This window comes from Miscanthus floridulus, chromosome 9 (genome assembly GCF_019320115.1).
Source record: "Miscanthus floridulus cultivar M001 chromosome 9, ASM1932011v1, whole genome shotgun sequence".
Classification (NCBI taxonomy): domain Eukaryota; kingdom Viridiplantae; phylum Streptophyta; class Magnoliopsida; order Poales; family Poaceae; genus Miscanthus; species Miscanthus floridulus.
In genome coordinates this window covers 126,682,767-126,708,822 of record NC_089588.1, presented here as the reverse complement: position 1 = coordinate 126,708,822, position 26,056 = coordinate 126,682,767, and the positions used below count along the sequence as shown (strand labels likewise).

Genomic DNA, 26,056 nt, shown 5'->3' with positions numbered 1-26,056 from the left:
AAAAAAGAGAATCTAAAAGAAAAGCTAGAAAGGACGCGACAAGAGAGCTCGACTGAGTGCAATGACCAGAAGTCCAGAACGCCCCTCTCTGGCGACTTCTCTTCTACCCTCTTCTACCAGGTTCAGGATCAGGTGAGTAAGAAGATTCTGCGAATTATTATTTTTGTAAAAGCAAATGCCTCCAGCAAATACTTGCTCCTTAATTACACATCTCTGATATCTCTGCTTATATCAGAGGATAAATAACATCAGTGCTTCCCAATTGCCTCTGCCACTTGGAATCAGTTACGGGTCACTGAAACAGTGAGAGCAGGGGAGCTGACAGCAGGCTGCAGGAGCAGCAGCCATGAGCACCATGAGGTTCTGCCGTGAATGGTGAGCTGGTGGTCGATTGATCGGTATATGCTCATCCAGTTTCTTGAGTACTCGACTTTGATTCATGAACAGAGTCGTTCTGTTTCTTTGATGCAATGCAGCAACAGCATACTGTATCCAAAGGAGGACAAGCAGAACAAGGTGCTTCTCTACGCCTGCAGGAACTGCGACCATCAGGAGGTTGCGGACAGCAACTGCGTGTACCGGAACGTGGTGGACCACGCCGCCGGCGAGCTCACGCAGGTGCTGTTCGAGGACGTGGCCTCCGACCCGACGCTGCCGCGCACCAAGTCCGTCCGCTGCGCCGCCTGCGGCCACGGCGAGGCCGTCTTCTTCCAGGTCAGGAATATCATGGGCTCATGCCTGGATGTCAGTTTTATTGATCAATTAATCTTCAGTGATCGGTTCGGTGACCTCGAACAACATGAGTACTTTGCTGATGCATGGGCGGCGGTGCAGGCGACGACGAGAGGCGAGGACGACCTGACGCTCTTCTTCGTGTGCTGCAACCCCAGCTGCGGCCACAGATGGAGGGACTGACCTCATCTGCATGCTGGTGTGCAACGCTTGCTGTGGCTGCCGCCAGGGATTTATTTGAACATGACAAAACACTGTAGTTGTTATGCTTGTATCATAGCTACCATACTGGGTATAGTCGTATAGTGGGTTTAAGGCATTTCTCTTGTTTATATGGCAAAATACACAATAATGGGCACGTCGTCAGGGATTTGGGTGCATGTGTGGCGCCGTTTCTCGTCTCTAATTTGTTGTCCAATGTTGTTAATGTAATGTATTAAATCTGAAAAATATCTATGCAACGGTCTGCGAAGGGACCGATTTGGGACTTGTCAAGCTGCACTGCTGATGGACAGGGGAGCCATTTTGGCTCTTTGGAACTCTAATCTAATTTTGGCTCCGTTCGCTCGCTGGTCTGAAACTTGGCTGAAACTGGCTGAAAAACATTGTTTCAGCTAAATTATTGTAAGAGAAAACACTGTTCCGGCTGAAAAAAGAAGCCAAACAAACCGAATATGGGATAAGCCAAACATGACCAAAGTAAAAAATAATGTAGTGCGGACCATATTTATGTTGGATTAATTAGGTTTGGTCAATATTTAGGGTACATTTGGATACCATAGTTAATTACTAGCCAGCTAAAAATTAGCTCAAATTAGCTCTAACCAATCTAAACACGAAGCTAATTGATGAGCTAATTTTTAGCCAAACTCCAACTAGTCACTGGCCAACTACCCGAGAAACCCCAGCTATTTTGGGCTAAAAGCACAAAAAGCAGATTTGTCTTCCTCCTCGGTCCGTCCCACCCGTGCCCATCCCACCTGCAACCGCCGCATCTCGCCCGTGCCACCACATCCACCCGCCCCACATCTGGCTCGGCTACTCGGCTCGCTATCCACCCGTCGTAGTCACCGAGGCTGTACTCGTGCACCTGCACTGCGCCGGCGTCGATGCCTCCGGCGACGACGAAGGCCCCAAGCAGCAAGGCGAGATGGGCGGCGGGAACCCAGACCAGGCCGCCGCTCAGGTAGAGGGACTTCTCGTCGGCCACCTCGTTGGACGTTCCGTGGCAGCCCACGGTGGCGAATACGAGGTGGGTGAGCACGCCGCCGGCGAGGGGCCACACTAGAACGTCGCAGGCGGTGGTGGAGGTGCAACGCAGCGCCAGCAGCGCGGCGATGACCAGGAAGGATAGCGCGCAGCTGAACGTCCCGCACACGAAGAGCGCCCTTCTCTTCCGAGCAGCAGCCCATGGTGGTGCGGTCACCGTCCGTGGCATCTCTCTCCCGGCGCTCCGGCCTCACACACACGGAGAAGAACAAGCACAGAAGAGAACTCTCGGCGCTGGGACAGGACGTAGCGAGCAGCAGCACGGCGCGTGCGTTTACAGAGCAGTTGTAGCAGTAGCACAGGGGCAAAAATGACTTTTGGTAAAATTGGAGCTATTTATTAGCTCTTATGGGCATGTTCGTTTGTCTGAATTCTAGAGGAATCTGGATAATTTGGAGGAATGCTGGATGAATTTGTAAAAGAAAAACACTGTTCCAAATAAAAAAATAAACGAATCAAGCTAGCTCTAGCCAATCCAAGGCCCTGACTCTAGTAATTAATTAAAGAATTTCAAAGGCACACAATTAGTACCAAGTGAGAGTAGGATTAGTACCACATGAAAAATCCACAAGAAAGGTGCACCTTTTGCAACCCAATGCAACGGGCAAAAGGTAAGGCAACGGTCAACAAGGCTGCAAGGGTACTAGGGGTAAATGTGTGGGTCCAGAGGCTGCTTAAAGGTTATTGGCATGTTCGCTGATCGGTTTCTGTGCTGATTTGGATTGTCTGGTGCTGGTTTATTGTGAGAGGAAAATACTGTTCGCTGACTAATAAACCCTGGTTGAAACCAACAAACGAACAAGCTGTATGTCTCTTCTTACTACTACATAACTAGTAATCACTACCGATCTATCACTATCGGTTTCTAACGAGCTGACAGTGAAGGGTAAATGTGTGGGTCCAGACGTTGCTTAAAGGCTATGTCTCTTCTTACCACTGCAGAACTGGTAATCACTATCGGCTTATCATTGACGGTTTCTAACGAGGAGTGATAACCCTTCACTGTTGGGTCATTAACCGAAAATTCGAAAAATAATAGAGGTCGGTATCCTAGAAATTCTAGGACAAATTATTAGATAAATCAAACAACTCATATAGTCCTCACTTAACTATAAAGAGATCTTGTGTTTACTATATTTTAACTTTAGTGGTTGACACTTATATGGCAGTTATATAGGTGATTGATATTTTAATTAAGTTAATTCTACTAGAATATTTTATAATCTCCAATAATTTTTATTAAATATTTAAATATCTTATATTTTAGTACAGAGGGAGCAGCTAATACAAATCCTCGTTATCAGAAAGACAGAAATGAAATGAATTCTCAAAAAAAAAAAAAAAATTGAAAACCAAGGACGGACACCTGCAAACAGCGAACCCCTTGGCTTTGCTAGTGGGATTTTCTCCGCCGCGCGCCGCCTCCGCCGACCAGAGAAGCGGCTATTCGAGTCCGCGCAGGGGAAATCGACCCCTGCCTCGTGTCCCCGTCGGCGATGGCCACCGCCGAGACCGCGACGGTCTTCCTGGAGACGAGCCTTGGCACCCGCCTCGTCGTCTCCTTCCCCGCCCGCGCCACCACCGTCGCCGACCTCAAGCGTGCGTGTCTCTCCATCTTCCTCCCCTTTCTCCTCACTCTCCCAGCCAGAGAAAAAATCCGCTTTTTTTTCCCTTGCTTCTTGTTTATGGCGATTCCGTTGCAAATCGATCCCTTTACCTCTGCATTCCTCCTAATTTGTGCGGCATCGCTGGAAAAAAAAGCACGAACTGAACACCCTGAACCCCAAATTGAACACGCAGGCCAAGTGAGCGCGGAGCACGCCGCGTGTTTCCCCTGCACCGGGCCGATTGTCGTCACTTCCTTGCAGGTATGGTGTCGGAATGACAATGCAGGTGTCAAAGGATTAATCTTTAGCCGCCAATTTCGCTTGGGTTGGCTTGTTGATGAAATTTGGGCGAACTCCGTTGTGGAAAATTTCGTTTCTTTTGGCTTCAATCCATTGGCACTGTTTCATTTCGCAGATTGAGCTCGATGGTTCCTGGTTTCAGCTCACTGATTCCATGGTCGTGGAAGCAGCTTTCGAGTGGGTCAAGGGGCCAAGGCGCCTCCTGGTTGAGGCTCACGAGCTTCGTCCTCATCCACCTGCTTGCAAGGATGCCAAGTGTGGAACTGCTGATGCTGAACCAAATGCTGGCCATCCAGTCGTCGCTGAGGACTCGTCGCAGTACATGTTACCACCTGCAGAGGCCCCAGAAGGTGGCAATCATGCCACGGGCAATGGCGTCAGTGACACCCGACAGCTGAAGAACGAGCAGGATAAAGTTGTTGAGCTTGCTTCATGTCAGCACGAAGATGGAATTGCTATGCCTCAAAAAAGTTCAGATATTGATTTAGCCATAGGCGACAGTGACACTGGCACCCCACTGGCAAACCAGGAGGACAAACCTCAGGAATGTCAAGTTCACATTGTGATTTAGCCGCAGGTGACAGTGAGACCTCACTGACAAACCAAGAGGACAAATTTCAGGGATGTGTTGAGCCTGCCTCTGTTCAGCTCGAAGATGGAACCACCATGCCTCAAGAAAGTTCACATTTTGGTTTAGCCACAGGCACCAATAACACCCCACAGCAAAACCAGGAGGACGAACTTCAGGGATGTGCTGAGCATGCCTCTGTTCAGCTCGAAGATGGAATCACCATGCTTCAAGAAAGTTCACATTTTGATTTAGCAACAGGCACCAATAACAGCCTATTGCCAAACCAGGAGGACAAACTTCAGGGATGTGCTGAGCATGCTTCTGTTCAGCTCGAAGATGGAATCACCATGCCTCAAGAAAGTTCACATTTTGATTCAGCAACAGGCACCAATAACAGCCCACTGCCAAACCAGGAGGACAAACTTCAGGGATGTGCTGAGCATGCTTCTGGTCACCTTGAAGATGGAATTACCATGCCTCAGGAAGGTTCAGATTCTGATTTAGCAGCAGGAGGTAGTGACACTCTACCAATGGACCAACAGGACAAATTTCATGATGACGCTGAGCGTGCCTCAGGTCACAGTGAAGGTAGAACTACCATGCCCCAAGAAAGTTCAGATCTTGGTGTAGCAGAAGACAAAGAGAATGATCGTGCTGGGGATCAACAAAAAGACATCATCATGGAGCCAAGAGGGAAGAAACGGTTTAGGGAGGAAGATGAAGCTGACAGAAACATCGATGTGAACTGTGATGACAATCTTTCCCATTTTGTTAGCCCCACACCTAAGTTTGTGTCTGAGAAAAAGAGCAGTATGATTGAGCAAGCAAAATTGGACAGTGCCCCCTTGCTGTATAATTTGGAAGATTCCTCACGTGGTTTATTGGAAAAGCCCTCTGGTGGCCAGAAGGAACAATGGACATCTGGTGTGTGCAGTGAAGGAAGCATCAACAATAGACCAGCTATTCCACCTTGTGCTGAGTCCATGGGAAAAGATAAGTCTTCAGACAAAGAAGTGATGACACAGATAGGTGACAAGGAGGAACCTCAGATAGCTGGGTGCACAGGTAAAAGCAGCTGCAAAAGAACAGATGTTCCACATTATGTTGAGTCCATGAATGAAGGCAATAAGAGGCCAGCTTCCAATGTCCATTTTCTCAACAAAGGGGAAAATGAAAGGGCCACATCATCTGTGACCAAAGAACATGAGCCTTGTTTCAGAAGAAGGCACCACCGGGTTGCTGTGCGTAAAGTGTCTATGAGCAGGGCAATGAAGGTATATCCTATCAGGTAAATATGCTCTTTCTCGAGATACCATGTGCTTATGGCTATACACCAATTGTTTACCACTGTATATAGGTAGAATCTCTTTTGTTTCTGCCCTGTAAATGATCTTAAAAGGTAGCAAAATATTTTTCAAATTCTTGTACTTGATCGTTCAGCTTGCAGCAAGAGTAAATTCGGTTTAGGCGTCTTACTCTCATCTGGGAGTCCTAGAATGCTTCAAATTATCATGCGCTGGCTTATAATTTAATGTTTGATATAGGTGTCCTGATCATGTTTTGATAGCCCTATCCAGACTCAGTGGTTTGAAGCTTAGTTCCAGGTGGAGTAACTAATTTAATAAAGGGACATGGCATGCTATATGTGATAAAATTACCTTTTGAACTCTGAAGTAAAACTATGCAAGATTTCTTTGTTAAACTTGCACAAAAGCTGGAATGAGGCAACAAGGATGGTATATTGGTGTGGTGAGGAATTCATTGTATTCTTAGCTAATGTGTTGTGGAAAGAGAGATGTTAGTTTAGTGATGTTATCTAGTTGGTTAGTGTTAGGAAAAGTTGGAGTCCTAGACTCCTAGTCTGTTGCCTATTTCCTATTTTCTTAATTTACCTAGATGATATAAATGTACCCTAGTCTTTGTTTAGGGATCAAGAAAAATTAGATCAAAGTTCTCTAAAGGATAAGCACTGTCTGAGCCTCCTGCTACAGGGACAAACCTGTTAGTGACAAAGGTGACTGTCAGAATTATCTTCGACCAATCCACCAATACTGATCTGCTATGTAATAAATTTGTGTGCAATATTTGAATAAGAACCCTAATCAATTTTTTTGCTGCTAAATTTGGGTATAGGGTATGGCTAGTTTGGGAATAAACCTCTTGAAAATATTTGGAAATTTAGAGAAGTGAATATGCCATGTAAACCTCTTCTGTGTTGGGAAGCAAGGTTTACATGTATATTAGCATTATCCTTTTGCAAATTAAAGGATCCTTTTTGTCCCAAAACATTAGTAGTAATACTAAACAAATACTGATTATTTGGCTGTTAGTTCGAATTATGCTTATCAGGAGTGGGCCACCAAATGCAAAAAATAGGGGGTCCACAAATTATACAGGCAAGAGATGGCAGTCAAGTTTAGCTTGTGCGTTGCTAACAAAGGGGATCCTATTGGATAGAAAACAGTCATAGATTGAACAGAACCTTAAAGTAGCAGTTAAAATCTGTTTTGTTTCTGTGAATCCTTCTACTATTTGTAACTGCTAGTGATATTTTTTTAGAAAATACTGCTTCACCTATAATGTGAACGTCCCCCAAGAGGGAGGTGTTGTTGGACAAGTATCTGTTATGAAAAGCTGATGAAATAGGTCAAAGCTGCCAGAGCTGGAGCAGCCCAACAAAAAAATTTCAAGATTGGGAGGCTGTTTGCAGTCTTAAACACTGGTGAACTAGCTAGGGGTTTGTCACGTCTGTGAGGAAGTGACCGGATTGGGTAGCTACAGGTGGTCTCTGGCCAGTGGCCACTCCTTGGCTGGTTTCCTGTCTGTGGTGGTGGTAACAACACGAGTGTGGAAGTGTACATACAGCTGGAAATGGTAAACAGGGAATGGTACGGCGAAGGCATTCATTGAAGTCTTCGCTAATGTGTGTGTAGTAGGGTAATGAAACCTTAACAGAAACACTTGGAAACTGCTGGATAAGGAAGCGAAACTGCATTGCAAATAAACATAGATAATTGTGTCAGGAAGGTTTACATGTATAGTAGCATTATCCTTTTCCAACTAAAAAAAATCAAAAGAGTTTTGATGAGGATTGCATTTTTTTTCTTTTTTGTGATCAAGTGCTTGAGGTGGTTCTGAATTTTGTGAAGGTGTCATATTGGAGATGGGAGTCGATCCTCTTGCATTGTCAATTGTCATTTTTCAAAATCTCTATGCATGTTTCAGTACCCCTGTGATCAAAGTGGATGACTACTTTGAGGAATCAGGATCGAGAACTAGTTTCAGTAGCTCTTTTGAGGTTCAGGAAGTGGAGGAACCGGATCAGCTTCTTGACATTATTTATTTGTTGGATCCTTGTTTTGTTTCCAAGTTTCGGAAATATTTAATGAGTTTTCTTATTTCTACAGGTTTTAATTTGATCTCACATGGACGATGTGCATAAGAACATGTTGCTGAGAAAGCTGTAGAACAGACAGAGAATGGGAAATGCTTTTGGGTACAACTTAAGTAGAACCATTCATCTAAACCCTCCGTCGAATTTCTGAGCTTTTAATCCAAGTGACTTTTGACTGTTGGATCCGAAGTTGTACTGAAGTTGGGTGTACATGAAAATCGAAGGCCCGAGTAACTAAATAGTATCTAGTTCTCCAGTAGTTTCTGTAGAGTTAACTCATGATCCAGTGATGTGGGTCTTAAGGTTATCTAAGGTACAATGGCAGTTCTGAATGGACCTCTTACTATGGTCATTCGAGTCCATTACATATGTACATAGGATGGCATCTTGGCTGACTTATGCAATCTGTACAGCCCATATTTTGTTGGAATGCACTCATCAGTATCTCGCTCTGCACAACCTGTTTCTGTTCATGAACACTAGTTTTTCTAGGATTTTCTAGCAATTAATTTGCATTGATAGGTACTCCATCCGTTCCAATTATAAGTTGTTTTGGCATTTCTAGATACATAACTTAGCTATATACCTAGAAAAATTAAAACGACCTATAATTTAGGACAGATGGGTGGTATTTGGTATCTCTCTATTACACACGGCACATGAGCTCTTGCAAAAAAACTTGCAACGCTGCTGTTGCTAGTGTTTATATGTCGTAAAAACTGAAGAAGGTTACTGCAGTTTACAGGCATCGGCTATTTTTCAGTCTTTACCATTGATTATTTTCATTCTCTGCCTGCCCTATGTGTTGCTCACATTTTCTGTGGATTACCTAGACTCTGTCACCGATTATTTGGTTTTCTAGAGAATTTACTTTCTTCGAAAAAAATCCAAGTAAATATGCACGTCGTAAGGTCACAAATCAATCGGTACCAAATTTCAATCTGTGTTTTTTCTGCAGTCCGACAACGGCTCATTAGTTGTTAGATAAGGCTCAACTACTTAAGCCCGTCACTACGTGGAGTTAAGCCTAGAGAACAGAGGTCAACCTACACACCAAAGCCCAAGGCCCGTTTTTACCTGTGCAAAAGAAAGAAAAAGTTCCCTTTAAGATCATTTTCTTTTCTCTTATTCCCTGCCCCCCTCCTAATCTAATGTTAATTCCAACATTTATATTTATGCATATATACAAAAAAAAATGCAAATAAGACGAACGACTTAAATTACAAAACAAATGGGACCTACAAATTAGAGAGAAAATGTCTACTAAAGCATTGGAAGGAAAAAATAAAACGGGATAAGAAAGATGGAAAAGATGAAAAATGCAAAGAAAGAAAATATGAGAAAAAAAAAACCCACATGTCACAACAGGGCCAGAATGCGTGCCACTGCCAGTCTCTCACCACGTGCTTCTTCTTCAGGCGAGGAAAAGAAAAAAGAGGCACTGCCATGCAACTAGGCCGAGGCAGGCCATACCAATGCTTCTCCGGGCCAAAGGAAAGAAAGCATGGGCCTTGCGCAACTAGGCCAGCCTTCAGGTTCCGGTCCAAATCAGATCGCAAAGCCCATCCTAGGACGCTGTTAGGGGCAGATGGAGGATGGCTTTATGACTGTTTGAATCTAGCCCGTTTGCATCTTTGGATTCTAACTTGAGATTTTAGCTGGTCGAAGGACTCTATTGCCCATAATACCTTCCACGCCCGATCAACTAATATTTCACTTCACATAAAAATATCGGAAGGCCCGCCCAGATTCAACGCCCACGTCCGTCGCCGGACCTGCACCCCCGCGCCCACCCTGCGCCTGCACAGGGAAACCCACGGCTACGCCCCAGCAGTAGCAACAGACGGCTACGACAGGCCATTGTCCGCCGGCCACCGTCCGCGCCGTGCAACACCCTGATCTATTTTGAAACATCCAGATAAAACATTTGCAATATGTCTGAAAAAACAGATAAAACATGTGATTGAAATATGCGCGTATAGGCATAGCAACATATGCAACATCCAAATCTACTTTTGCAACATCCAGATGAAACACTTACAACATAAGTACGAAATATATGAACCACTTGAAACATACGCTTGAAACATATATGTAGAGCCATAGTAACATCCAAATAGACACACTTGAAACATACGTCTGAAACATCTGAAACACTTGAAACATAGGCTTGCAACATACGTATATTATTATTGCAACATATGCAACATCCCAGATCTACTTTTGTAACATCCAGATGAAACACTTGAAACAACGCCTAAAACACTTGAAAAACGGTGATGCCGGCGATCACGGCCTACCTGGTGGGGGAACTGCGGTAGCCGGCAAGCTCGGGTCAGGGGGATGTTGAGAGCTGTCCAGCGTACACCCAGGCGCAGGTGCAGGCCTCCCCTTCCTGCCGTAGTGTCTTCGCCCGGCCACGACGGTGCGAGGTGGATGGATGCGCGGCGCGGGGCGCGAGGCGCGGAGGAGCGCCGGATGGGGGCCGGGTGCAGCGCACCCACGCTGGAGAAAGCCGCCGGGCTGGAAAAGGCACGAGGTGGATGGAGGCGGCTAGAGAAGGCGAGCGGCGCGTTGGATGCACCAGCGGGGGCACCGTGCAGCGGCCGCGCGGGGTGCCTCTGTCGGATGGCTCGGCCCAGATTCGACGCCCGTGTCCGTCGTCGGACCTGCACCCCCACGCCCACCCTATGCCTTCACAGGGAAACCCACGTGGTTTGACCCATGACTGTGTCCCAGCAGCAGCGACAGACGGCTGTGGCAGGCCATTGTTCGCCAGCCACCGGTCGCGTCGTGCAGCACCCCGATCTACTTTAAAACATCCAGATGAAACATTTGCATCACATCTGAAAATAGATAAAACACTTGAAACATATGATTGAAACATGCGCGTATAGGCATAGCAACATATGCAACCGGAGAGCCGATAGGGTCCTATCGGCCGTCCAGGAGACGACTAGTCCCTGCACAGCCGCGCGTTGGGAGAGCCCGCCCATGCCGGTCACTGTGGCGACGCTGTTTCTCTCTCTCTCTCCCTCTCAAAATCTCCCACAAAGGCTATGTCTCTCGGTCGCGCGTCTCCTGTTCGTGCCGTGGAGATTGGTAAACATCCGCGCCCCTTCCCTCTACTCGCTCCACCGCCGCTCCTCGTTGTCGACCGTTAGGCTGCGAGTGCGTGGCTTGTCGGCCCTCGGACGGCCGACAGGGACCTGTCGGCCGGTGGCTAGCCGACAGGCCTTGGACCCACAGGCTTATCGGCCGATGGAGGGCCGATAGAGTTCTGTCGGCTGCGGCTGGCCGACAGGCCTAAAATATCTACGGCCTTCTTCCTCTATCACGCGCAGCCTCTCTCTCTCGCGCCTCCGCCGTCGCCGTCGCCGCGTCACTGCTGCTGCTCGGTCGGCAACGCTGGATCCGGCGCCGCCGCTGCCGCTCCCGCCCCCAATGCGCTGGCCCGCAGCCGTCCTGCTCGCGCGACAGCGCTCGCCCTCGCCCGGCCAAGTGCCGATAGGTATATGGAGTTTTTTTTAAAAAATTTAGATTTCCTTTTTAAGTAACTTGTCAAGCTCATCGGCCTTCGCTTTCTTCACTTGTGACGATTCTTGCGACACTTCGGCAGGCAAGCTTGCATCGCCGACGTCCTGCATACAAGCAGCAATCAGCATGAAATCAGTCGTGTTGCACCGCGGATCAAAAGAAGTGGTGGGATATATGGTGCATAATCTGTAACCGCAATGGATGTTTATTAGTACGTAATTAGGTCCGTGCCTTGCCGATGATCAGATAGTCGAGCATCCACAAGCCATTACGGGTTAGGTGGCCCCGGCCAACTTCCTGCCCTGTCCTATCCTTCACGGAGCAATGTCCAACCTCATAGAACATAGACAATTCATGTTCCCCGTAAAGCTTGCCCGCGGATATGATATTAATTTGCACTCCCGGAACAACGAGGACGTCCGGGATCTTGTATCGCTCGGTCTTCAAGGTCCCGCGTCCAACAGCCGTCAGCACCTCTCCATTAGGAGTACACAGCTTATACGGTTCCACCATCAGGATGTAATCATGCAGCAAATTGGAGTCGGAAGTACAGTGGACTGATGCACCCGAGTCAAGGAACCACTGCCCCGTCTCCATGTCCTCTTCTTTCACGACTCATTGTCTACCTCTGCAAACGTGAATTATACGAGCGCGCGCGTGTGTGTAGGAAAGCATGAGCATACGCACTTCTTATAGATCCCTAGCTATATACCTGCACGCCCTAGAAGTTCTAGCAGCAATTGCTCAAATTAAAAGCACGAGCGGATCTATTAAACATACTCTCAGACTCTAGGTTCTCAGATTTCTATTCTTTACTCTAGGTAGCAATTCAATTAGAACTGTATAAGTAGCATTGCAGTATTCTTGTTATCTTGTATAAGCGCGTGTTTAGTTCCAACCCTAAAATCCTAAAAAGTGCTACGGTACCCATCACATCGAATCTTGCGATACGTGTATGGAGCATTAAATGTAGACGAAAAAAAACTAATTGCACAGTTTGGTTGGAAATTGCGAGACGAACATTTTGAGCCTAATTAGTCCATAATTGAACATTATTTGTCAAATAAAAACGAAAATGCTACAGTAACCGAAATTCCAACTTTGGACCAACTAAACACGCGCTAAGTAGCATAGCAGTTTACTTTGCAGTCAACAGTGGGTTACAGACTTGCAGTACAAACTAATACAAGTTGCATTTTTAAATAATTGTTAGGTACAAGAGGAAAGCAAGTGAAGTTGCTAGTGAGAGGGCACACCTAGTGCTCAGGCATACTACAGTAGTAGCCCAGCGGCCTAAATAATAGTATTTTAATTATTAATTGTAAATACAGCCTTTGGATAAAAAGAATGGTACTACCTGGCAGCTGGTACGTATCGGCAACTGGAGAGCCGACAGGGTCCTATCGGCCATCCAGGAGCCGACTAGTATCCGCGCGCGCGCCGGGAGAGCCCACCCATGCCGGTCACTGTGGCGACGCTGTGCTCGTCCGTCCGGCGCTGTACTGGATATATATTTGTTTATGATGCCGTGACGAGGGAGCTGGTAGCTTGCCGCTCTCGTAGACATTTTTCGCTCACCAGCTACGTGGATGGGCCGGCCCTTATAATCTACATTGTGCAACTTGCGCAGATGATTATTGTAATAGGGCCCTCCGATCCTTAACTTCTCCTCAGGGTAGGTCTTGGACCCTCGGTAAGATGCTTTTATTAGGTTGGCTGCCAACCCATGCCATGGCACTGGGCGTGCCAAGGCTTGCGTCTCAAACTACTACTCTGCTGTTGTATTGTTTCTCTTCAGCCAAGCCCGGTTCTGTTCACGGTCACTAGTAGAAAACAAACCTTTTGTCTCGGCACCATTTTCGAAGTTACTCCTGACATTTTTTGAACTCAGGAGTGAAGGAGATTTAATCCCGGCTATACCCTCGAGCCGGGAGTGAAGGTCGCTGCCCAACGCTACTGGCTCGGCAGCATAACCTTTAGTCCCAGTTAGAGCCTATTACCGGGACTAAAGATCGACATTTAGTCCCGGCTAGAGCCACTAACCGGGACTAAATGTTTAGTCTCGGCTGGAGGCTTTAGACGGGGACAAATATTGCTCTTTGTTCCTGGTTATAACCAGGAACCGGGAATAAAGCTTCCGCTAGTAGTCATTAAAATAAACAAATAGTTTTAGTTTATTAGTTTCATTTATATTCTTTTCTTAAGTATACTTTGATTTTTAGAGTCTTTTGTTGAAAAAATAGTTTTAGATTTTAGGGGAAAAATATAATTTTCACAAATAAGTTTTTAAGTTTTATTTTACCGTATTTCGACGCAAAATTCTAGTGTTTTCAATCTATAATTCACCGTGTTTCGTCTCACGCGGCACAAAGAAAAATGTAATAATAAAAATAATTATCAGAAAAACCTAACATCTTGTGTGGGCCCATATTTTGGGGGTAAATGACTGCCAAAAAAATTTTAAGCCATTTCGACATAGGCGGAGTCGACGTGCTTCACAGAGATATATAGAACCTTTCGTCGAACCCTATCTATACACCTAAGTTCTCTGGGATTCTGAGGTCCATGTGCTTTCTAGTGCTGGATTGGTCTCAAACTTTTTCTCAAGACTGCAAATGCCCTGTGTGAAGCCACCACCAAGTTCGAGATTTTTCTGAGCTGGTTTGGTGCTTTTTGCACTTTAATTGAATTTCCGCGCGAATTCACTAATTAATTATACGTTGAACTGAGTCCACCCCCGAAAAGATCCAGAATGGTGCCAAACTTTGTCAAATTGTCTCTTGTGCCCTAGGAGACAAATATTTGTGGAGGTTGACCCAAAATTATATTGTTTTGAATATGTAATTCACCGTATTTCGTCTCACGCGGCACAAAGAAAAATGTAATAATAAAAATAATTATCAGAAAAACCTAACATCTTGTGTGGGCCCGTATTTTGGGTGTAAATGACTGCCAAAAACATTTCAAGCCATTTCGATATAGGCGGAGTCGACGTGCTTCACAGAGGTATATAGAACCTTTCGTCGAACCCTATCTATACACCTATGTTCTTTGGGATTCTGAGGTCCATGTGCTTTCTAGTGCTGGATTGAGCTAAATCTTTTTCTCAAGACTTCAAATGCCTTATGTATAGCCACCACCAAGTTCGAGATTTTTCTAAGCTGGTTTGGTGCTTTTTGCACTTTAATTGAATTTCCGCGCGAATTCACCGATTAATTATACGTTGAACTGGGTTCACCCCCTAAATTATCCGGAATGGTGCCAAACTTTGCCAAATGGTCTCTTGTGCCCTAGGAGACAAATATTTGTGGAGATTGATGCAAAATTATATTGTTTTGAATATGTAATTCGCCGTATTTCATCTCACGCGGCACAAAGAAAAATGTAATAATAAAAATAATTATCAGAAAAATCTAAGATCTTGTGTGGGGCCATATTTTGGGTGTAAATGACTGCCAAAAACATTTCAAGCCATTTCGACATAGGCAAAGTCGACGTGCATCACAGAGGTATATAGAACCTTTCGTCGAACCCTATCTATACACCTATGTTCTCTGGGATTCTGAGGTCCATGTGCTTTCTAGTGCCGGATTGGGCTGAAACTTTTTCTCAAGACTTCAAATGCCTTATGTATAGCCACCACCAAGTTTGAGATTTTTCTGAGGTGGTTTGATACTTTTTTTCACTTTAATTGAATTTCCGCCTGAACTCACCGATTAATTATACATTGAACTGGGTCCACCCCCTAAATGATCCAGAATGGTGCCAAACTTTGCCAAATAGTCTATTGTGCCCTAGGAGACAAATATTTGTGGAGGTTGATGCAAAATTATATTGTTTTCAATATGTAATTCACCGTATTTCGTCTCACGCGGCACAAAGAAAAATGTAATAATAAAAATTATTATCAGAAAAATCTAAGATCTTTTGTGGGGCCATATTTTGGGTGTAAATGACTTCCAAAAAAATTTCAAGCCATTTCGACATAGGCAGAGTCGACGTGCTTCACAGAGGTATATAGAACCTTTCGTAGAACCCTATCTATACATCTAGGTTCTCTGGGACTCTGAAGTCCATTTGCTTTCCAGTGCCGGATTGGTCTCAAACTTTTTCTCAAGACTACAAATGAACCACCAAGTTTGAGATTTTTCTGAGGTGGTTTGGTACTTTTTTAACTTTAATTGAATTTGCGCCCGAACTCACCGATTAATTATACAATGATTAATGAAGAACCTAAAGATTTACGTTACAATTACGTGAAAACTAATTTTCTGTCGAAAACCAATAAATTTAATAATTTCAATTAAAGTCTACATTTTTGCATCCACACCATCTCCAAGACGGTCTCCACCGCCGCCGCCACCGCCTCCAAGGCGTTCCCCAACGCCGCCTTGAAGGTCTCCAACGCCTGTTCCCCCACCTCCTCCCATGAACCAGGGAAGACGGCTGCAAACAAATAAGCCATCTGCCCCACCGGCGAAGACGACCAAGAAGTCCCCCGTGAAACCATGGCCCATTCCACAGAAATTGCCTGGTGAAATGAGTAAAGAGGAGTTAGATGATGAGGTTAAAAAAACCATCGAAGCATTCTTCTCAGGCACAGGGAAGAGGAAGCAGCAGGAGCAGAAGCACTTCCATCTACCTCCAGCTAAACTAAGGCGGATGGTGGAAGCTGAATAGAAAAAGAGGCGGCAAGCTCGCATTACAAGAAATCCTTTAATCCATGACGGATTCTTCGTGATGAATTATAAGAACGTCACTAAGTAATTGAACATGTACCACTACCAGTTATTAAGGCCCATTCCAGCCCACTATCGGCGTTGGAGTATAAGAACGAAGGCAAACCCTAGCCCAATACTCCTCCCGATCTCCCACAACCACACACTTCTCGGTCCTTCCATCCGCAGTCGATACTTCTCCCTCCGTCTCCTACCTCCCGATCCTCCACGAGTCGTTTAACTTCACTTACCGCCACCCGGCCACCGCGTCCTCTCTCTCCTCAAACTCCCGAAATAGAGCAGGAGTAGTGTGGGGCTATAGCGGCACGGTGGCTGCTGGCGTCGTGGAGTAGTGGCGATGCGGAATAGCGAGCTAGGTTGCAGCGGCACGGAGCAGCGACGTGGGGTTGTCGTGGCATTGAGCTGCGGCGACGAGGCGGCCCGGGGCAGGTGGCATGGAGCAGAGGTGGTGCAGGGCCACGACGGCGCGGCGAAGCGGTGACGTTGTGGCGTGGGGCTACAAATTGGGCGGCGCGCGGTGCTACTGGTTCAGCAAGAGGTCCAGCAAGGAGATTGATGACATCAGCATAAGTGCCCATCCATCCGCTTCCCTCCTCATCCATATACCGTGTGTGCCTCTTAGGAACTCAATTCTTTACCTGCAATGCTCAGCCTGCTCGAGGAACCGATGTTCTAGATCTGGCGTCTTGGTAGGTTCTGGATCTCAAGTCTTGGTTGTTGAAGATCCTTGTTCTTGCAAAATATCAATAGGCTATACATAGAGTAACAGACAGTGAGGCTTCAGTTTAATAGAGATCATAGGGGATAGAGAAGCTAGACATTCTAACTACATTGTAACAACGTTGCTTGTAAGCTCTACCTGAAGGTCAAATGAATGTGACAAGAGGTAGTAGTATGTTCACAGTATTTTGTTAGACTCCACCTACAAAATAATTATGTAGTTACTAACAATATTCTCTATTGATTTCTGAAAATGCAGAACTACTTGTTCAGTTGTTCTGTTTCATTACTTATGTTTAGTAGTGAGGACAAAAAGAAAGAGTAGATCAGTAGATAGTTTACCATAGAAGAGAACGGAGTGCTTTGTTCAAATGTTGTCTTACTTGCTTATTGATATTTGTACTATTTCTAAGCTAAAAACGAGCCAGATTTGTCTAGTCTTACAGTAGCTAAAGAAAATAAATAGCCTGTAGCATATCTTCATGTCACCTAAATAGATTTATGTTCAGTTGGTGTATGAACTTATTGACAATTGTATTTACATGCTCATATGTGTTTGGAGGAAGCAGGCATGGCTTGGGCAGCAGCATGACATGGAAAACCTGTCAAAGAAAATCAAGAACAGGTTTGTTCCCTTTCTATTTGATTTCTGTTTTATATTCGATCAATCTGGGCCTGTGTTAAGAGCCACATGTTGTTCTGCTATATCTTCAATTCTTTGTTCATATCTTGACTTTGTAGCATTGCAAGGAGTGCTTATTTACTTTGCTATCTGTTTAATTCTTTTTTTTCTGCTATCTGTTTATTTCTTAGCAGATTTACTTTGTACATTCTTTCAGAACAAACCATTTGTAGAATTGCAAAGAGTGTTGATTGACAGTTTGTAGGGAAACAAGCAGGTCGACATCAATATTCAGTAAAGGTGCAGCTCTCAACTTGTAATTAAATTCTGAGCTAATGCATATAGAGGTTCCACATTACTGAATTCTGAGCAAATGCATATACATGTCCCACATTACTGAATTCATATGAATACTCCCTGCTACTATGATCTGTACTAGTAACTGCACATAGGATCTTTACATTTTCTTAATACATGAGCAATGGACTGTAGATTAGTATAACTTTATTACCAAATACTAATACTGCCCCTTCCTTTTTTGTGCCTATTCACTACTAATTGCATTTGACTCTTCCTTATGTAGTGCCATTTAATTTGCTTGCAAGCAAATATCAAGTACAGATTTATCATTTTCTTCCCATAGTTTCAGTAGCAGCATATTATTTTAAATTTCTGTACTTGAAATCAGCTGGTGGCTAGAATTTGGAAAGACAATGACCTGTATGCTTTCAAGATAAAGTTTCAAGCTTACACACCACCGGTTGCACTCTCAATTCTGAACTGTATTCTTTGAAAACAAAGCCACATGAACTGTTAGAATGATTAAGTTAGAATGCTACCTACACAAGGTTATAACAAAACCATCTAAGTATATTTCAAACCAACCTGGATGGAACATATTGTTTTACTCATGCTTACATGAGAACAGGGAAGAGAGCTAATTGACATTGGACACTTTACATGTATAAAAAAGAGAGGAGAACAAAAGGCCTTCAGATTTGTAATGATAGTCATAATGTGATAGCAATGGGATAGCAGATTCACTCATAGATTTACTTGTACCTATGATGTGTGGCGTTCAAATCTGAATGTCTCTAGTGTTTTTTATTAAATTATTACCAATCAACATATGTTCAAGGTTCCTGAGTAAACTAGCTAGGACAATAGTTTAAGTTTCTCAGAGATTGTGATTGCTGTAGAGACGTTGGTCTGACTATTGTGATTGCTGTAGAGACGTTGGTCTGACTGTGATTAATTTCTAAGGCCACTCTCTTAGAAGTAGAATTAATTTTTTGTACTGTTTGTATAGTACACACATATTAATCTACAGTTATTTTATTGATGATAATTTCTACTCTCTAGAAAGAAGGAAGCGACATTGCATAGGAAGGTCCAAGATGCAGTCTACAGAGTTGAAAGGTATGTACAGCCTCCATGATATTTTACCTCTGCAGTTTAGAGCAACTGAAGCCATCAGCTAGACCACTGTTGGGCAGCATAAGCAGCAATTTGGCACTGCATAGCTTAGCTCTGTTTTCTACAGGTTTGAGCAGCAGCATTTTTATCTCATGATGCAGGGCAGTGTGGATTCACATAGGTGAAATGTCATGTTCAAGCTACAAGGTGAAACGGTGAATTAATTCTCATGTAATCATTAGCTAATGATCAGTTCCTTGCTTGTGTGATTATTCAAGCTTTATCTCTGGTCTGTAGCATTTATGTGCTGTTTTTCCTTTGCCAATTGACAGCAGTAGTTGCTCCTGACCACATTGATTTGTATTTTGTTCTGCAACTTGTTATTTCTAGAAGCAGGTCTGCAGCAGGGAGATCAGTTCCTTGCTGTATGTATTTTTCAGACTGAAAACATATAGGGTCACTATCAACTCTACCTTTCTAGATGTAGATGGGTTATTTGAGTTATTTGTTGGTTAAGTGGTTTACTTGTTGGTTCTAGGTCAGTTAGCTACCTCTGCATTTATCTTTCTGCCATCTCTGAGACTTGTATGTTTTCCTAGGACACCATTGTTGTAGTTGGTAGAGCAAAAGTAATCGCTATAGGGATTGGTTCTTCCATTGAGATAAAATTATGCACACCCATCAAATTGAACATATCAATTTGTTCAGTCCAAACCAGCATTTGTTACTCTTAGATAATTATCTGTTGTTGCATTGTGAGATAGTGTTGAGGTAATTTTTTTTCCTAATGAATGGTCTGAGCGACTGAAAGAGTGCAATTAAGGTAGTCCAACGATGGTTTTTTGTTAGTCCAATGATGGCAATATAATATTTAAGAAACGTGATGGACTGAATAAAATAAAGCTGCAATCTCATATCATTCATGTCATATTTGTAGAAATGGGAAGTCTGGAAGAATTATTTGTTAGAGGGGATACTTTTTGTCCGACCATTTTTTCTTTAACTAGTTAATTTCATTTATTTAATAGTGGAAGCTATAATGGATGATCTTTTTTGTTGCTGCTCAATAGAACAAATTTTCCCTGGTGCCATCATTCTTGTTTGTATGATTTTTGTCCCATTGGTGGTCTTGCTGCGAGCTTCACAAGTATGCCAAATATCCTGCAGGTTGTCAAGATCGTTTATTGCTGTGGATAAGTCATATGTCCACGGCTGTCTTCGCGTTCAACGCATTGCATCACGTCGAAGGATGAAGTACATCAAAGTTTATTATTTTTTCTATCATGTATATTGTATTTTTTAGCCTATAAGTTTGTATATGCTGAATCCATTGTATACATCAACTCATTATTACCATTGTATACATCTATTCATTATTATATGAATAAATAAATGTCTATTATATGATTGGTGTATCTTGTGATGAATGTTATTATACTATTGATGTGCTAAATACGTGGCAATTGGTTGTGATGTCAACATCCACGTCATTGTATAAATGATGATGTGGCTATTCAATCTATGACGGTTATATTCTATCACAAACATTGGGCTTGGGTTGGGCTAAGTGGATCTCGGGCTAAGCTATGATGGTCTATAACCGTCATGGATTGCGTTAATCTATGATGGTTTTCAAATAACCGTCATGCACATCAATCCATGATGCTCAATACATGACGATACCTAAAACCGTCATGGATGCTATTTTGTGACGGTTATTTAGCGATCGGTGACGGAATTGAATCGTCATGTATTAATAGGTTTCTTGTAGTGTCGTAAGCTCTCGCCACCATCAGACTTTGACCGCACTCTTAGCAAGATAATCAAGAAAGCTGCTAAAGCAGGGAAAACTGTTGCACAACTCGGAGAACAAGAATTGCAATCAGTCCCTCCTCTAGTTATTGCTAATAAATATGGTTCAAACATAGATATGCTGGATATGATGGAAATACCTGCTGATAAAGAAGTGGATATGACGGAACTTGCTAACTTTTATGCTATGAGAGGTATCGACCTTGGCGATTTCCTCTTTGAAAGTGCGCCGGTAGCGGATGAATGGCAGAAATATGAGCATGGCAGGAGTCTATGGAATCCTAAGACCATCAATGAACTGGGTACACAATTGTTCAAGCTAAACACCTTGTACCTCGACGCGTGTCACCGGAAAGAGTTCTATATTCCTGTCAGAATCAAAGATGACCATTGGTTCTGTGGCGATGACGTTATGTACATTGAGTTTGCTGAATTACACCAACTAGTCCACCGGAACTCTCTCGACAAGACTCTCATCAGCTGCTATTGTCTGTAAGTGATTCTTTCTACTAATTAATAATAAGTCGCTACGTACGTACATGTCTGTGTTTATTATCCTCACTCTATATATATGATGCAGGTTTGAGATGGGAGAGTGCAAAAAGAGAGGGTGTACTGATATTGGTTTCATTGATCCACATATCGTATTCAAAAACCCTAAACCCCATCCAACATGGAAAGTAGAAACGGAGGCCAATATCAAGATGTTCTTCGAGAAGTAACGTGACAAGAAATGTATACTCTTCCCCTATAACTTCAGGTAAGTGTTCATAATGTCGACGATCGTGTATCCATATATATATGTTCACTGTACCTGTTAGCTAATTAATGAGTGTTAATGGACATGGCAGTGAACACTGGATATTGATGGAACTCGATCTGGAGAAAGGTCATCTAGGCATCTGGGACTCAATGAGAAAAGAGCAAAAAGAGTTCCAAGAGATGATAGATATTATTCAGAGGTAATTGCAGTCTCACTAGCAAAACTATTCAAGTCTCTCTGCATGCAAATTAATGGTCCAAATATTTTTTATGTTATTTGGTAGCTGTTGGAAAAAGGTCTGGCAGGAACACCATATGGAATGCAAAGTGCCACTGAAAGTAGTGCTATACAAAGTAAGTACTATATACCTACCTTAGTTCAATTTTCCTATGCTCGGATAATGACGAATCTTTTTCTCGTAAAGTGGGTTCTGCTGCAGCCCCAGGGGACCAATCTCTGTGGATACTATGTTTGCGAGTTCATGAGAGTGTGCTAAAAAAGAACTAGTCTAGAGGAAAAAAGGGTAAGTGTACACATATATATATATTCTTCATACATATACATATATATATATATATATATATATATATATATATATATATATATATATATTCGTTATAGATACAATTTATTTATCATTATTCTTGATACACATATATATATATACATACTAATATACTTTTTCTTTATCTCATATCTCAAATTGAAGACTCGTTGGTTGAAGGAAAAAACCCTGGACACACACCATCTCAAAGCAATCCAAAAGACAATAGGTGGATTTCTGAATGATCAGGTCTTAACTCCCGGCGGCGAGTTTTACTATGACCCAAATATGTGATGATGAAAGCCAAATTTCATATTGATCCAAAGAACATGTGATGATGAAATGTACAATTAATGCAAACTTTACATGTGACGATGAAATGTAATATTATGTTTTAGTTTACTTTTACTTGTGTTGCTTGCGTGCATTGATCGAGCGAAAATTTTACAGTACCCGCGCGTATACGTATATTACTTTACAGCGAATAATGCGTATTCGAAAACCAAATTAAAACAAAAAAGAATCATCAATTGAAATAAGCAGGAAAAGAAAAAAAAGATCCTTTAGTCCCGGTTGGTAATACCAACCGGGAATAAAGGGGCCAGCCTAGGCACTGGCGTGGCTACCTTTTTAGTCCCGGTTGATACAAACCGGGACTAAAGGTCCACTTCTATTCCCCGGCTACTAACCCTTTATTTCCGAACTCCTATTCCCAGCTGCGTAACCGGGAATAAAGAGGGTTGACAGCCAGAAATAGAAGCCCTTTTTTTACTAGTGGGTGTGCAATTAGCGAAAGCCGTGTGGCCACCATTTAAGCAACTGAGAGTTCTGATTCTGACTCCGTCCTTCCTCTTCAATGTAGATATTGAGCACGAAGAGATAGCCTGCATATTTGCATTGGCCTTGTCACATGAAGCTGGGTGAAATATATGTGTACTGAATTAATAAATAAACTTGCTTGCGTGTAGCACTATTGGATGAACAAAAATTACAATAAGAATTAGAGGTTTAACTTCACATGTGGTTAAAAATTGCAACCACTAGATTAAAAGCTAAAAGCTAAAATATTGATTTATGATTTATAGAAAGATGCAACAAGAACTTATATAACTTAATTTAGGTTTCAACTAAATACATATCATAAAATTCATCTCACAAAAAAAGTAGGGCCATCAGATTGGTAGACTCATACCGTTCTTAATAATAGCCATTGGGATCGAAATGCTTTGCATCGGTTCGCCAGCATTCAAATCCTTGCAGGATTTCTGTCCCAATAGCATGGACCATGCCTGGTTCACCACGTGAGAGAGAGATGGATTGGCGTGAAGAGAAGAGGACGATGATGGAACTCTGTCATTGGCCTTCCTAGCTCTTCCGCCCCGGCAGAGGAAACTCCTATTTCGTCGTTTGGATTTTTAGTTCAAAAAAGGTCAAATAACAAACTTGTGTTGACTGGCCCTTGTCGATCCTCCTGACCTACTACAGTAGGGCGCGGGACAGGACGATCCATTTGCATTGTGGTTTTGCCGGTGCTGTATGTTGTGTGTCACCGGCCATAGCAAATGAAGCATCCGCGCAGTCCACGAAAGGTTCAAGGTAGTGAGAGAAGCAATCTCTCCGAGTTTTCTTCTTCTTTTTTGCTAGTACAAAATCTGGATACCCTCGTTTTAAAATTACTTCTTTCTCCGTTCCAAAATAACTACACTTGTAGCCTTTAAAATCTATCCCAAAATAAATAATACTTTTAGATATAATCCGGTAACCTTATTTACAGGAAAAAAAGATGCACTAAAACTGTCAACATCAAAATAATTTTTATTGTATGTTCCTTAAAATATATTTTGACATGCAAGACTTAGATGGCTACTTAATAATTAAAAAAAAATTTAATTATTAGATGAATACTTAATAATTAAAAATATATTTAATTATTAGATGGATCCTCGGTATCCCAAAAAACTACCTTATTGGAAACGTTGGCTTAAAATTATTGCTCTAGCAAGTCACAAATCATATCCACATTAATTGGTGGTCACAAAAAAACACCCCAACTCCCCAAATAGATGGGGAGACACAACTCCCCCAATAGCTCACCCGTATTGCGCTCGACTCTATACTGCCGCCGCCCCATTGACGCGAGGATGCGCTAGCATCCACGACCACACCTAGTGCTCAGGCATACTACAATAGTAGCCCAGCGGCCTAAATAATAGTATTTTAATTATTAATTGCGAATATAGCATTTGGATAAAAATGCCGAGAGGCGACCTATCGACAACTGGATTGCCGAGAGGCGACCTATCGGCAACTGGAGAGCCAACAGGGTCCTATCGGCCGTCCAAGAGCCGACTAGTCTCTGCTGAGGGAGCTGTGCTGGAGTATACCCGCGAGCTTCGCTTTGGACCGACGGACGATGCTCGTCCTCGCCGTTCCTTTTATAGGCACGAGCCGCCGCTGTTTCTCTCTCTCCCTCTTAAAATATCCCGCAAAGGCTACGTCTCTCGGTCGCGCGTCTCCTGTTCGTGCCGTGGAGATTGGTAAGCATCCGCGCCCTTTCCCTCTACTCTCTCCACCGCCGCTCCCCGTTGCCGACCGTCAGGCTGCAACTGCGCGGCTTTTCGGCCCTCGGACGGCGACAGGGACCTGTCTACCTGCGGATGGCCGACAGGCCTTGGACCCACAGGACTATCGGCCGATGGAGGGCCGATAGAGTTCTGTCGGTCGCGGCTGGCCGACAGGCCTAAAATATCTACGGCCTTCTTCCTCTCTCTCGCAACTCCGCCGTCGCCCCCGCTGCGCCTGCTCGCTCGGCCACCGCGTTGCTGCTGCTGCTCGGCCAGCAACGCTGGATCCAGCGCCGCCGCTGCCGCTCCCGCCCCCAGCGCGCGGGCCCCACAGCCGTCCTGCTCGCGCGGCAGCGCTAGCATCCACGACCACACCTAGTGCTCAGGCATACTACAGTAGTAGCCCAGCGGCCTAAATAATAGTATTCTAATTATTAATTGCAAATATAGCATTTGGATAAAAAGAATTGTAGGAGTAGTAGTCTGTCGGCCTCTAGATTGCCGATAGAGTACCTATCGGCAACTGGCTAATCGGCCGTCCAGGTGCCGACCAGTCTCCGCGCGTTGGGAGAGCCCGCCCATGCCGGTCAGTGTGGCGATGCTGTGCTCGTCCGTCCGTCCGGCGCTGTACTGGATACATATCCGAATCAGAAAGGGAGCTTGTGCAATCGTTGATTGCATTAGCCTCACTGTACTTCCTCCATTCTAACAATCATCATCAGACCGGCCCATCTCCTTGGCTCCTAGCTTGAGCACATCCCTGCTGCTCTGTTTCTGAAACAGAGAACAAGTATTAATATGTATAGTATCCGCAAACATAGAAAAAACAAACTGAAGGGCTGTGCTTGATGATTAGAAACTTACACAAGTCACAACCCCCATAGTTTTTCAAGACTAGGAATAGTGGCCAGATTTCTGCTTCCCATGCAACGCTGGCGTCGTTCGCATCTCCTGTGTCTACGGTGCTTGCTTGCGCAACTCTTGCTATTATGCCTCCAAAGGTGAGAGGTGCCATTGGTAGAGCGACCGCTACCGTACCCCCAGTCACAGGTGTGGCAGACAACATACACGACGCTACAATCTGTGATGTAAATCTTGGTGAAGTGCATCCAAACTTGTGATTTGTGGCAGGAAGCGGCAGCAGTCCTCTTGCGCTCCCTATCAACCACAGTGTCCATGGAATCACTACTGGGCGTAGCAGTGTCAGTGCTAACGAGAAAACAAAGCAGGGAATATTATTAGTCTTGGTACTTGATGGTTGTGCAAGAAATAAGTATTATATTACTTACTGTTGAAGTACTCTTCATTGTCATCATCTGCATTCAACCACATGTCCAACTCACTAAAAGCAGAGGAGATCGCATCTTTGTCATAGCGGAATACCTTGCGAATCACTATGTCCCCCCCTACAAGTAAGCAAAGCATAATTAAAAACGAAAGAATGGGAACGGTGCTAGAAATATAGT

At 43.9% G+C, this 26,056-nt stretch overlaps 3 protein-coding genes and 1 long non-coding RNA gene across 5 annotated transcripts; all 4 read left to right on the top strand.

The window, feature by feature from the left end:
* The first annotated feature begins 249 nt into the window (after positions 1–249).
* Positions 250–1,083, top strand: LOC136482899 (DNA-directed RNA polymerases II, IV and V subunit 9B-like). Its single transcript, XM_066480056.1, has 3 exons — positions 250–375; positions 477–714; positions 835–1,083. The coding sequence occupies exons 1-3, from the start codon at positions 347–349 to the stop codon at positions 913–915; spliced, it is 348 nt and encodes a 115-aa protein (XP_066336153.1). The 5' UTR covers positions 250–346; the 3' UTR covers positions 916–1,083.
* Positions 1,084–3,452: 2,369 nt separating this feature from the next.
* LOC136480868 (uncharacterized) lies at positions 3,453–4,479 on the top strand. Its single transcript, XM_066478301.1, has 3 exons — positions 3,453–3,600; positions 3,802–3,869; positions 4,024–4,479. The coding sequence occupies exons 1-3, from the start codon at positions 3,498–3,500 to the stop codon at positions 4,477–4,479; spliced, it is 627 nt and encodes a 208-aa protein (XP_066334398.1). The 5' UTR covers positions 3,453–3,497.
* Positions 4,480–4,509: 30 nt separating this feature from the next.
* Positions 4,510–8,274, top strand: LOC136482897 (uncharacterized). Of its 2 annotated transcripts, none has more exons than XM_066480055.1 (2): positions 4,510–5,753; positions 7,887–8,274. In XM_066480055.1, the coding sequence occupies exons 1-2, from the start codon at positions 4,575–4,577 to the stop codon at positions 7,896–7,898; spliced, it is 1,191 nt and encodes a 396-aa protein (XP_066336152.1). In that variant the 5' UTR covers positions 4,510–4,574; the 3' UTR covers positions 7,899–8,274. The 2 variants fall into 2 exon arrangements, with proteins under 2 accessions (XP_066336152.1, XP_066336151.1); XM_066480054.1 differs by having other exon boundaries at positions 4,510–5,767.
* Positions 8,275–17,226: 8,952 nt separating this feature from the next.
* On the top strand, positions 17,227–20,311 carry LOC136482896 (uncharacterized). The gene is made up of 5 exons (XR_010765243.1): positions 17,227–17,494; positions 17,709–17,791; positions 18,854–18,910; positions 19,069–19,114; positions 20,075–20,311. It is a non-coding gene; the product is annotated as an uncharacterized lncRNA (long non-coding RNA).
* Positions 20,312–26,056: the final 5,745 nt, after the last annotated feature.

Excerpts from the sequence above, each read along its gene's own strand:
- LOC136482899 (XM_066480056.1), top strand. The coding sequence starts at position 347 with ATGAGCACCATGAGGTTCTGCCGTGAATG. Across the intron at positions 376-476 it reads ATGAGGTTCTGCCGTGAATG|CAACAGCATACTGTATCCAA; the intron begins GTGAGCTGGTGG and ends GATGCAATGCAG. Across the intron at positions 715-834 it reads GCGAGGCCGTCTTCTTCCAG|GCGACGACGAGAGGCGAGGA; the intron begins GTCAGGAATATC and ends GCGGCGGTGCAG.
- LOC136480868 (XM_066478301.1), top strand. The coding sequence starts at position 3,498 with ATGGCCACCGCCGAGACCGCGACGGTCTTCCTGGAGACGAGCCTTGGC. Across the intron at positions 3,601-3,801 it reads CACCGTCGCCGACCTCAAGC|GCCAAGTGAGCGCGGAGCAC; the intron begins GTGCGTGTCTCT and ends TTGAACACGCAG. Across the intron at positions 3,870-4,023 it reads TTGTCGTCACTTCCTTGCAG|ATTGAGCTCGATGGTTCCTG; the intron begins GTATGGTGTCGG and ends TTCATTTCGCAG.
- LOC136482897 (XM_066480054.1), top strand. The coding sequence starts at position 4,575 with ATGCCTCAAGAAAGTTCACATTTTGGTTTAGCCACAGGCACCAATAAC.